At 40.5% G+C, this 12560-nt stretch overlaps 1 protein-coding gene across 1 annotated transcript in view; it reads left to right on the top strand.

The window, feature by feature from the left end:
* The window catches only part of galnt9 (polypeptide N-acetylgalactosaminyltransferase 9), a 150088-nt gene that overhangs the window by 75691 nt on the left and 61837 nt on the right, over window positions 1-12560 (top strand). The window contains exon 6 of the mRNA XM_055887322.1: window positions 6427-6544. Coding sequence (XP_055743297.1) covers window positions 6427-6544 — 118 coding nt within the window. The remainder of the gene's footprint in view (window positions 1-6426; window positions 6545-12560) is intronic.

Here is a 12560-nt window from a genome sequence, read left to right as displayed (position 1 = left end):
CTATGCAGTTATTTCGGCATGAAACTAAATAGGACGTTTGAGCGGTTAAAATTCGCGTACATCACTGTAGTTTACAACCTATGGACAATAATTGTGTATTCCCTTGAAAACAATAATACATTCCTTGTTGCACTGTGTTGTCGTAGCCCAGGTATAATAATTGACTGGTTTAAAAACGTAGACCTAGCGTGCCCGGGGACCACAGAGCGCAGCCTGGAGGAAGGCAGTACAGATTTGCCATTTCGTCATCTGTTAACTTTTGTTTCTTGCACTTTGACGGGTAAATATTTAGCTTATAGTCCTAATATTCAGCGAATGGCCTAATATCCATTAACGAATAGCCTAATATCTAGCTAATATTTAGCTTCTTACTTCTGCTACACATCGCAAGCCTCTCTTCCAGCGGTTCCTGTGCAGTTGTTCCTGTGCCAACAGGCAATAGGCTACAAACCCTCTCCGCAATAGGCCATTCCTCTTATTGTGAAATCCCAGGAAAGCTATAGGCTGCAAAAGCTAGAGGCCATTTATTTTGATACTTTAAAAAAATACTAAGCCTAATAGCCTAATTGGGGAAAGAAGCAGGCTTGTTTTTACTAATTGCCGAATGTAAAACAGGCCTACAGCATAGAAAATCAATTTCGGGGAGGAGAGAAAGTTCATTGGTGTGATCACTTTTGGCCGGTTATGATAACATTGTTACACTGATGCATCACAAATAGTTGCACAGGACATAGCCTAGATGAGCACAGTGAAAAATACCCAAAGGAATAGACAACCAATAGAAAAATGGAAATCACTTGTAAACCACTTGAGCAATGAGACAATGACATGCCGTAAAATATGTGCAGGCTAAAGGGCGTTTGTTGTTGAATTGCTACATTTAAATACAAGTGTAACGGATGTGAAATGGCTAGCTAGTTAGCGGTGGTGCGCGCTAATAGCCTTTCAAACGGTGACGTCACTCGCTTTGAGACCTTGAAGTAGTCTCTGCAAGGGCCGCGGCTTTTGTGGAGCGATAGGTAACGATGCTTCGTGGGTGACTGTGGTCGATGTGTGCAGAGGGCCCCTGGTTTGCGCCCGGGTCGGGGCGAGGGACGGAATAAAGTTAAACTGTTACATTAGTGCCGTGACCCGGATCACTGGTTGCTGCGGAAAAGGAGGTCAAAAGGGGGGTGAGTGTAACGGATGTGAAATGGCTAGCTAGTTAGCGGTGGTGCGCACTAATAGCCTTTCAATCGGTGACGTCACTTGCCCTGAGACCTTGAAGTAGTGGTTCCCCTTGCTCTGCAAGGGCCGCGGCTTTTGTGGAGCGATGGGTAACGATGCTTCGTGGGTGACTGTTGTTGATGTGTGCAGGGCTTAACGGTATTGATGGCTGTCGATGGCAAAATCCCTTGCATCACATTTTCCTACTGGGCGAACAAAATACAAAAATAGAATACAAAATATAACATGTGTAAATACCTGTTGTTAAATGGGAAACAGCACGTTAGTTGTGCAGGGCTTAACGTTATTGATGGCTGTCGATGGCAAAATCTATAGCATGAAGACAACTGTGTTAGCAGTGGCTTACGTGACCATGACATCGGTGTATGCTAGCTAACACACTTATTTACAGCAATCATATGCCAAAGCCCCTCAATCCCTAACAGGTACCATATACCCACACATGTATAAATCAGTAACGTACAGCAAACTTGTACACATTGTAAAATAGAAAATAGAAAACAGTATTCAGAACGTGACCTACCCCTTGCATCACATTTTCCTACTGGGAAGACCTGACGTTCGCGATCTCCCCCTATCTGCAAGCGGGGCCAATCACAACACACCTTATTGTCATCAGAGTTGAACTAACCAATAAGAATGCTTGAACATTAAATACACATTTCTTTAGAGGCAAGTGGAAACATAACCAACCCTGTTACACAAGTTACTATATTATTTTTCATTAGGGCTACATTTACATTGAATTATTATTTGCAGTTGTCACTATGACAATGAACACACCCTGAAAACACTGAATGGTCTGAACCAGTATCTGTGCCTTAGTGACCTCAAATTGTTTTGTGGTACCACATTAATAGGCAGCGTGCAATAGGATATGTTGATCAGTTGATTGACAGGTGCAGGACTGTAGAACAACAAACTTTCCTGTGGATGCTCACCAACGTTTTATAGTTATGTAGCCTAGTTGATCATTATAGTTATCGTTATAGGCTTGGTGGATGGCCCTTAACTCTTACACAACACAACTAAAGTAATTATCACAACATAACTACCTGTTGTAATGAATACTCATGGAGAAAAAGGTGTAGATTCACACGCAGAGCGAGGCAGGTGTTTATTTCGCCTTCACAGAAGGCAGGAATCGTGGTCACAAGCAGGCAATACACAGGTAGGCAAACAGGCAGGTGAATCAAAACTAGGACCGAAGGCTATAACTGGTTCTCACACACGAGCTAGGAAAAGGCTTAGTAGAGTCAAAACGAACAATACCTCACAAAGGCACAAACAGAAAGAACTAAATAAGGAGCTGATGAGACCAGGTGAGTAACTAACACAGGTGAAATCAATGAACAAAAATGAAAGACAGAGCTACGTTGAAGAACACAAAGAAACAGGGCTACGTTCAAGAACACAACGAAACAGAACACAAGGTTGACTAAGAAAATAAATACAGAACCTTACACTTGTAGGTCTAGCACCTTTAGCGAACTTGAATGAAATACATATACAATTACACTTACACTTGTTTACTTGACTTTTACACTATAAATTGAATCGTTCAAATAATTTACTCTAGCAAATTTACCACGGGTGTACTGCAAGTAGGTAAGTAAAGCGGAAGTCGAATCCATCACTTCCGTTGTTTGGCTTTGCCCATAGCAACATTCGAAAATGAGGGGGATAGTCCAGACAAAAATTTGGTTGTTAGTAATTTTGGTCATGTTACAGACACGACCCTAGTCATTAATTATGTTGGCATAGTTGCTATGCAAAAGGACTGGTCTTCAGATCTAAACAAAATGGTTGCTATGCAGGCTGGAAAACATGTCTTGTTATTTGCTAGCTAGCTAGGCAACTGCAGCTAACTCATTCACTCATGTCAAACTTTTAACCTGGAATGACAGTACACTAGCTGCATTTTCGTTTGTTTGAGGTTCTTTTCTATTGGTATTTACTTGGATTTGATTTTGACTGGCTGAATTTTTTTTTTGTCTGGTCTGGGCACCATTCACTCTATGTATAGTACTAGCTACAGAAATCGAAATTCAAAAGTGAAACATTGTTTCCGAGGCAGGCAGACAGTTAGGCTTATATTAACCATGCTGTACCAAACTAAATGCTAAGCTGGAAGCAAAGGGAAATAATGTGAGTGTTGAGATAAATACAAGAGATGATTCGGACAGTAAAATTACCATGATATTTTTATGGCGGCGCAGTGTTCATTTTCAGATGGAACTGTTAGCAAGCATAGGAGTGTCTGTGATGATGACCAATACAGCACGTCTTGGAACGCTGATCGTCCAATCCATCCAGGATCCAAACAAGCAGTTTTATAATAGACAATTTACACATGGCTGCTCATTCATAAAACTTGCCATCCTTTAGGTTGTTACCTAGCAACACACTACTACTACTACTTTTACAAATGCACTGTCCAGCCATGCAATTTATGAACTTGATCTCCACTGTAAAAAGCATCTAGACATTATCTCTGACATTTGCAACATTGTTCAAAAGTGAAACATTGTTGGAAGTAGGGAGGAGACAGAGAGCCAGCTTTTCACAGTCAGTCGAAATCGTGAACCAGCATAATTTTTATGGATATATACAAAAACATTTCAATACAAAAAAAGCCAAAACGAAACAAAAATGTAGCTAGTTTGCTGTCTTTCCTGCTTCAGTCTGAAGTGATTGTGTTAGCTGTGTTGTTGGCTAGCTAGCAGGGGGGAAGTTCATAGCAACCATTTTTGTTTACCATAGCAACCTGCAAAGTTCTGGAACTATCAACCAGCTTTGGTTAGTTTTGCTTTACATGGCATTCAATATGAATAGAACTAACGACCAGAGAATACCTACGATTGCACTGGACAACAAGTGTTAGTGAATGTAGCTTCACGTTTTGTTGAAAAATGTATAGTTTGAGAAAGAATCTTGCTTTTTAACGCTGGTAGCCCATTGTGATAAAAATGCCATAACACATGGTCTCTCATGTATTATTGCTTAATTAATATGTTCACGATTAAAGTGTTATATCATATATTCTACATCACACAGAAACATATTTCTCCAGACGTGTTTGGCTGGGCAAGGTCGAAAACACACACTTGGTAAATCAGGTCATAAAGAGATTAAATTCATTATTCATATAACCCCAAATGCTGTGTCTGAACACTGGAGGTGACTGCTGAACTTATGGGCCATTTGTCTTCTTGTTGAGGCATTAAAGCATATTAGAATATGATTGTAATTTCACACAATGTCAGGAGCCAACCAAGAGCGACAGCAGAGACAAGATAAGAATCAGCCTTACCCGCTTAAGGAAGATTTCAAACAGGCTGTTCTGACAATATGGCTATGCTACTTTGCTTATCATTATTTGAATTGCGTACAACCGAACTATGCATTGCCAGTTAGACATAAATTGTCTTTCCAAAATGTGCCTTGCAAAATGTGCCAGAAATAATGTTAAGCATGAGCTTAAGAATTCTGTGTCACAAAACAGCAAAAATTGCAGGTGCTGTTTGCTATTTGCGGTCCTGTTATTGATACTTTGCTATGACTGGACAGAGTGCCTAAAGGGGCAGGTAGTGTGTCAGCCGTGTGGATCCATATTGGAAATCATTTCTGTACTTGTTTCCTCAAGCTCTCTGCCCACCAACAATAGACCTATGGCTATTCAGAGCTGAGACCGATTGCCTTCGCACTCATGTATTTGGGCACGTTCAATATAAAAGCAAACACGCCTCTTTTATAAACTTTGTCAGGTTACAAAGAGTGTATGAAAACGTAATAACATAAGAATAGAAGGTGTAAGCAGTGTGTACATTGGAAAAGGGAGCTTTTTTGCCAGATATCTATAGAGAACTGACTGCAGTAGGAAGTGGTGACAAAGCATTTTTGATGAGAGAATTAGACATGCTTAGGTTGTTTTTTGAGTGTGTGTGTGTGTCTTTCTTTCTTCCCCCACAATAATTCCAAAAAGCACACTCCAAGCAGATTATATTGTGAAAAAGAAACTACTACAGTTATCGTCTAAACACAAATATATGCATACAAATATATACATGCACAGCATCCTTGATAGCCCTAAAACAACATTATTTTGAATATTATCAATGAAATCATTATAGAGTCTCCTCTTCATCCTTCCTCTCCAATAGCCTCCTTCCACTAATTTACTGTAGGCCCAGTCGTAGTGGACTGTACTCTCCACTGTGCATGTTCATGTATGGTGTACTAACTGCAGGCACAATGCTGTAGTAAATAACGGCTAAACGCTGATCAGATTGAAAAGAAGCCTTTTAACGATGCGTGCCATCACACAACATGGACTGCTATATTTCTATATAAAGTATGAAATCTTTGTCACAGAGCACTTTAAAGTTCTATGGATAAAGCCAGTAAAAGCATGCCTATGGTGACAGTAGTCCCGGATATAAAACTACTTTAGAGACCCTGAGAGGGAGAGCAGGGTGGAGTGGAAAAGAGTAACCCATCCTATCCTCCTCAGGCCATCACATCTCATGGCATGTGTGTGTTCCATTGGGAAACTTCCTGCCATTTCTGACAGTGTCATCTATATTTACTAGAGGACATTGTCCCCATCATAGCTTCCCCCTCATACCCCTCAAATGTCCCTAAAGCAATCTTTCTTGAAAAGCTTTATTGTATACTTAGTTACATTGTATTATTAGGATGTCTCTGGAAGTTGGTCCTTTTGATGTTTAACAGTAACACCCATGGAGAAATGCATATCTAAAGACATGCCATACCCTGAGCCTGTGGTATTTTCACAGACTGTAGATTTATCAAAACACGTTCATGTCTGAGTACACTTGTACCTCACATGCAAATATAAAATTAAGAGAAAACAATGGTGTCCTCTGTTATTTATTTTTATAGCAACACATATAAAATGCATTGTTATTCAAGGGTTTTCCAAGGTTAATTCTGCATAGATTTGGAAACTAAATAAATTCAAGGCAATCGTGTATCGACCTGCAATGTAGCCCGGGGTGCATACTGCCTTGTGTGCAGTGATTATAAACATTACTATGAATCCTGTTGTTTTAGTAAAGGCTCTAATCAACAGAATGCACAGTGGGTGTATAAAGGTTTGTCACTGAAGCTGATCAAGACAATTGAACACAGTTTTTGAAAGCCTCTCCCCCTCTCTCCCTCTCTCTTTTCATCTAGGACGCCAGCTATGATCGGCTGCTCCTTTGTGGTGGACAGAGAATACTTTGGTGAGATCGGCCTCCTTGATCCTGGCATGGAAGTCTATGGAGGCGAGAACATTGAGCTTGGCATGCGGGTGAGTACAACAACACTGATTCATTCTGCTTATCAAATACATCCACATTCCTTTCCTATACTCAAATGGAGACATTTATTTTTGAGAAGTTACAACATGAAGGTATTACATCATAACCACACAAGAACAGTAGTTAGAAATGCCATTAGAAAAGTTGGGGTTGTTAATGAGTCTATTCAGCTAAAGCTAGTGGGTTTGGGTTCTGATTGCTAGGTGGAAAGGAAAGGCTAGTGTGCCGGAACACAATAGCAGTCATTACAAATCCAATATTAGGTACAGTAGCGCCGGATCACTTAGAAGTCACTGGTGAAAATATTTATGAAATATATTTTCCCGTCTTTGGAATGGCTCATGATTAAGTTTCCTTATTTTTTGTAGCTTAAAGGGTTACAGCTTAAGATTCAATACCCAGAGGTATCAACAGAGAGAAGTTTAAACTCTGCAAAGTCAGAAAGTTTCTCAGATGGGAGGGAAAACCCTTAATGCAAATAAATATTCAGTCAACACAAAGGCCTTAAAGCCCTATACTGAAAATGTAAAAATCTTTGCAGCTGATTTTAGTTGAATTTAATGCTTCATGTGAGCGGCAGCTTGGTTGAAGAATTGGTAGCGTTTCAATTCAGAAAATGTTTCTCCTCAGCCAAGTGGAAGCACTCTGAATGTAAACTCACTCTGCTTTTTGAAATGAGAAATGCTTGAAAGATCCTTCTTCATTTAATGTTATCACTTCCATTTCAAAATCTTCAGAATGCTTGAATGGTGCTTCAGAAGGGTATCTGTAGCCTTTGAAAACTGACTCCAGAGGCGAGAGGATAGATCCTGGTTGGTTTATTGATAACTCAACCCCTCAGATGAACCTGAAGGCAGTGTTATAGTAGCTAATGACCGTCTCAGAGTCCTCATCATTCCAACTGGACTAGCGTAACATATCCTCATCAATAGCAAGGTTTCCCCCCCAAATAGTAAGAGGCATTCAGACAGTAATATGTTCTCCATGTCTCATTATGCAGTAAATGTTTGTTTCAGGTTTAATTTCAGTGAACAGTCAACTTCCTCATTGCTCCTAATGGTTATTTCAGTATTCGGTGTGCCATCCCGAATTTCAGTCTTCAAGGTTAACTGTGTTGTGTTATTCACCGGACCTGTCTTTACACAGCAAACCATGCCACTGGGTGGGTTCAAAGGGTAGGAGATTCATTCAGACAAGGCCACTAAGTAGAGTGTTATAACAAATCCACTGGAGTTTGTGTTCTGTACTGATCTACTACTCTTTCTTATTCTGCTCAGTTGGATGACTTGTGTCAGGTCTGACATTTGCACTGTGCTTACATAAAGTAATTGCACTCTCCTTGAGTCATATAATAATAACTTTACACCAATGTCACAAACATCGGCATAACAGTCTCTCTTTGTCTTTCACCATAAAATAGTATTTTTATTTCAAACCTTTTCTTTAGTTCTGGTATTGTGTGAAGAAAATAAAAGACATTATCATTAAACAAACAGGCTATTGAGTTAATATACAGTTGAAGTCGGAAGTTTACATATACATTAGCCAAATACATTTAAACTCAGTTTTTCACAATTCCTGACATTTAATCCAAGTAAAAAGTCCCTGTCTTAGGTCAGTTATTTTAAGAATGTGAAATGTCAGAATAATAGTAGAGAGAATTATTTATTTCAGCTTTTATTTATTTCATCACATTCCCAGTGGGTCAGAAGTTTACATCCACTCAATTAGTATTTGGTAGCATTGCCTTTAAATTGTTTAACTTGGATCAAACGTTTCGGGTAGCCCCCCACAGCCTTCCCACAATAAGTTGGGTGAATTTTGGCCCATTCCACCTGACAGAGGTGGTGTAACTGAATCAGGTTTGTAGGCCTCTTTGCTTGCACACACTTTTCAGTTCTGCCCACAATTTTCTATAGGATTGAGGTCAGGGCTTTGTGGTGGTCATTAAAATACCTTGACTTTGTTGTCTTTTAGCCATTTTGCCACAACTTTGGAAGTATGCTTGGGGTATTTGTCCATTTGGAAGACCCATTTGCGACCAAGCTTTAACTTCTTGACTGATGTCTAGAGATGTTGCTTCAATATATCCACATAACTGTCCTGCCTCATGATGCCATCTATTTTGTGAAGTGCACCAGTCCCTCCTGCAGCAAAGCACCCCCACAACATGATCCTGCTACCCCCGTGCTTCACGGTTGGGATGGTGTTCTTCAGCTTGCAAGCGTCCCCCTTTTTCCTCCAAACATAACAATGGTCATTATGGCCAAACAGTTCTATTTTTGTTTCATCAAACCAGAGGAGATTTCTCCAAAAAGTACGATCTTTGTCCCCATATGCAGTTGCAAACCATAGTCTGGCTTTTTTTATGGCGGTTTTGGAGCAGTGGCTTCTTCCTTGCTAAGCGGCCTTTCAGGTTATGTCGATATAGGACTTGTTTTTACTGTGGATATAGATACTTTTGTACCGGTTTCCTCCAGCATCTTCACAAGGTCCTTTGCTGTTGTTCTGGGAAGGATTTGCACTTTTCACACCAAAGTACGTTCATCTCTAGGAGATAGAATGCGTCTCCTTCCTGAGCGGTATGATGGCTACGTGGTCCCATGGTGTTTACACTTGCAAACTATTGTTTGTACAGATGAACGTGGTACCTTCAGGCGTTTGGAAATTGCTCCCAAGGATGAACCATACTTGTGGAGGTCTACATTTTTTTTCTGAGGTCTTGGCTGATTTCTTTTGATTTTCCCATGATGTCAAGCAAAGAGGCACTGAGTTTGAAGGTAGACCTTGAAATATATCCACAGGTACACCTCCAATTGACTCAAATTATGTCAATTAGCCTATCAGAAGCTTCTAAAGCCATGACATAATTTTCTGGAATTTTCCAAGCTGTTTAAAGGCACCGTCACTTTAGCGTATGTTAACGTCTGACCCACTGGAATTGTGATACAGTGAATTGTAAGTGAAATAATCTGTCTGTAAACAATTGTTGGAAAAATTACTTGTGTCATGCACAAAGTAGATGTCCTAATCAACTTGCCAAAACTATTGTATGTTAACAAGAAATTTGTGGAGTGGTTGAAAAACAAGTTTTAATGACTCCAACCTAAGTGTATGTAAACTTCCGACTTCAACTGTATACCTGCATGTACAGGACCAGTCAAACGTTTGGACACACCTACTCATTCCAGGTTTTTTCTTTATTTTTACTATTTTCTACATTGTATAATAATATTGAAGACATCAAAACTATGAAATGACACATATGGAATCATGTAGTACCCAAAAAAGTGTTAAACAAATAAAAATATATATTGATATTTGAGATTCTTCAAAGTAGCCACGCTTTGCCTTGATGACAGCTTTGCACGCACTAGGTATTCTCTCAACCAGTTTCATGAGTTAGTCACCTGGAATGCATTTCAATTAACAGGGGTGCCTTGTTAAAAGTTCATTTGTGGAATTTCTTTCCTCATTAATGCGTTTGTGCCAATCTGTTGTGTTGCGACAAGGTATGGGTGGTATACAGAAGATAGGGCTATTTGATAAAAGACCAAGTCCATATTATGGCAAGAACAGCTCAAATAATCAAAGAGAAACAACAGTCCATCATTACTTTAAGACATGAAGGTCAGTCAATATAGAACATTTAAAGAACTTTGCAGTCGCAAGAACCATCAAGCGCTATGATGAAACTGGCTCTCATGAGGACCGCAACAGGAAAGGAAGACCCAGAGTTACCTCTGCTGCAGAGGATAAGTTCAGTAGACTTAACTGCACCTCAGATTGCAGCCCAAATAAATGCTTCAAAGAGTTCAAGTAACAGACACATCTCAACATCAACTGTTCAGAGAAGACTGTGTGAATCAGGCCTTCATGGCCGAATTGCTGCAAAGAAACCACTACTAAAGGACACCAATAATAAGAAGAGACTTGCTTGGGCCAAGAAACAATTTCCACCTTTTGTCTATTCCATTTGCACAACAGCATGTGAAATTTATTGTCAATCAGTGTTGCTTCCTAAGTGGACAGTTTGATTTCACAGAAGTGTGATTGACTTGGAGTTACATTGTGTTGTTTAAGTGTTCCCTTTATTTTTTTGAGCAGTGTATATTCCTTTAATGGAATGGAGATTGGGAGCAATTATGTCTCCAAGGCCTACTCATTGAAACTGGTGAGAGAGACGAAGAGGGAGAGAGAGAGACAGAGGGAGAGAGAGAGAGAGACAGAGGGAGAGAGAGAGAGAGAGAGACAGAGGGAGAGAGAGAGAGACAGAGGGAGAGAGAGAGAGAGAGAGACAGTGAGACAGAGAGACAGAGGGGGAGAGAGAGAGACGGAGAGAGAGAGAGAGACGGAGAGAGAGAGACGGAGAGAGAGAGACGGAGAGAGAGAGACGGAGAGAGAGAGACGGAGAGAGAGAGAGACGGAGAGAGAGAGAGAGAGACGAAGAGAGAGAGACGGAGAGAGAGAGAGAGACGAAGAGAGAGAGAGACAGAGGGAGAGAGAGAGAGAGACAGAGGGAGAGAGAGAGACAGAGGGAGAGAGAAAGGGAGAGAGAGAGAGAGACAGAGGGAGAGAGAGAGATAGAAAGAGAGGGAGAGAGAGAGGGAGAGAGAGAGGGAGAGAGAGAGGGAGAGGGAGAGAGAGAGGGAGAGAGAGAGACAGAGAGAGAGAGAGAGACAGAGGGAGAGAGAGAGAGACAGAGGGAGAGAGAGAGACAGAGGGGGAGAGAGAGAGACGGAGAGAGAGAGAGAGCCGGAGAGAGAGAGCCGGAGAGAGAGAGACGGAGAGAGAGAGACGGAGAGAGAGAGACGGAGAGAGAGAGACGGAGAGAGAGAGAGACGGAGAGAGAGAGAGAGAGACGAAGAGAGAGAGACGGAGAGAGAGAGAGACAAATACTGAACAAAAATGGGAAGGAGTTAGTGCATCTCTGTCGAGCCTTATGCCTGTACATGCTTAATGGTAGAATCAGACGGGACTCTTTAGGTCGGTTTACTTACTGCTCAGCTCTTGGGACAAGTGTAGTCGATTATGCCATCACGGACATTGACCCCTCCATTAGTGCATTCACTGTCAGACCACAGACACCGTTGTCAGATCACAGTCAGATCAACGTGTTTTTGAAGAAATTAACCGGCAATATTCATTCAAAAAAACTGCCCAATAAACTCTACAACATAAACCAATCGTACAGATGGGCTCCAAACAGTGCAGAGATTCATTGAAACATTGAACTCAAATGAAATGATGAACTCTATACAGTTTTTCAATAACTTACAATACCAAAACAATAAAGATGGTGTCAATTCGGCTACTCTAAACATCAACTGCATATTTCAAAAAGCAGCATCGAAAGCAAATTTGAGAAAACCAAAGAAATGCAACATCAGAAACAAAAAACAAAATGTTTCTGACAAATGGTTTGATAATGAATGTAAAACAATTAGAAAACACCTAAGACAAATGTCAAACAAAAAACATAAGCAGCAAAACAACCCAGAGCTACGATATGAATACTTTGAAACTCTGAAACAGTATAAACATACACTGAAACGCAAGAAACTGAATTATACCAACAAGACACTTGATGAAATTGAAAACGCAATTGACCAAAATCAGTTCTGGGACATGTGTGTCACGATCGTTCTCCTCCTCTTCGTCGGAAGAGGAGAAGCATGGGTCGGACCAATACGCGTCAAGGTATGCAGTCATAATGAATTTATTTAAATGAAAGACGAACACTTAATACAAACTATACAAAATAACAAAACGACCGTGAAGCTACAAACGTTGTGCATAGACAGACAGGCTACAAACGTTTGTAGCTTCACGGTCGTTTTGTTATTTTGTATAGTTTGTATTAAGTGTTCGTCTTTCATTTAAATAAATTCATTATGACTGCATACCTTGACGCGTATTGGTCCGACCCATGCTTCTCCTCTTCCGACGAAGAGGAGGAGAACGATCGTGACAGAATTACCCACCATAGGACCAAGCGGCATGGAA

This window comes from Salvelinus fontinalis, chromosome 28, assembly GCF_029448725.1.
Source record: "Salvelinus fontinalis isolate EN_2023a chromosome 28, ASM2944872v1, whole genome shotgun sequence".
NCBI classification, from domain to species: Eukaryota; Metazoa; Chordata; class Actinopteri; order Salmoniformes; family Salmonidae; genus Salvelinus; species Salvelinus fontinalis.
This window is presented reverse-complemented; position numbering and strand designations above follow the sequence as displayed.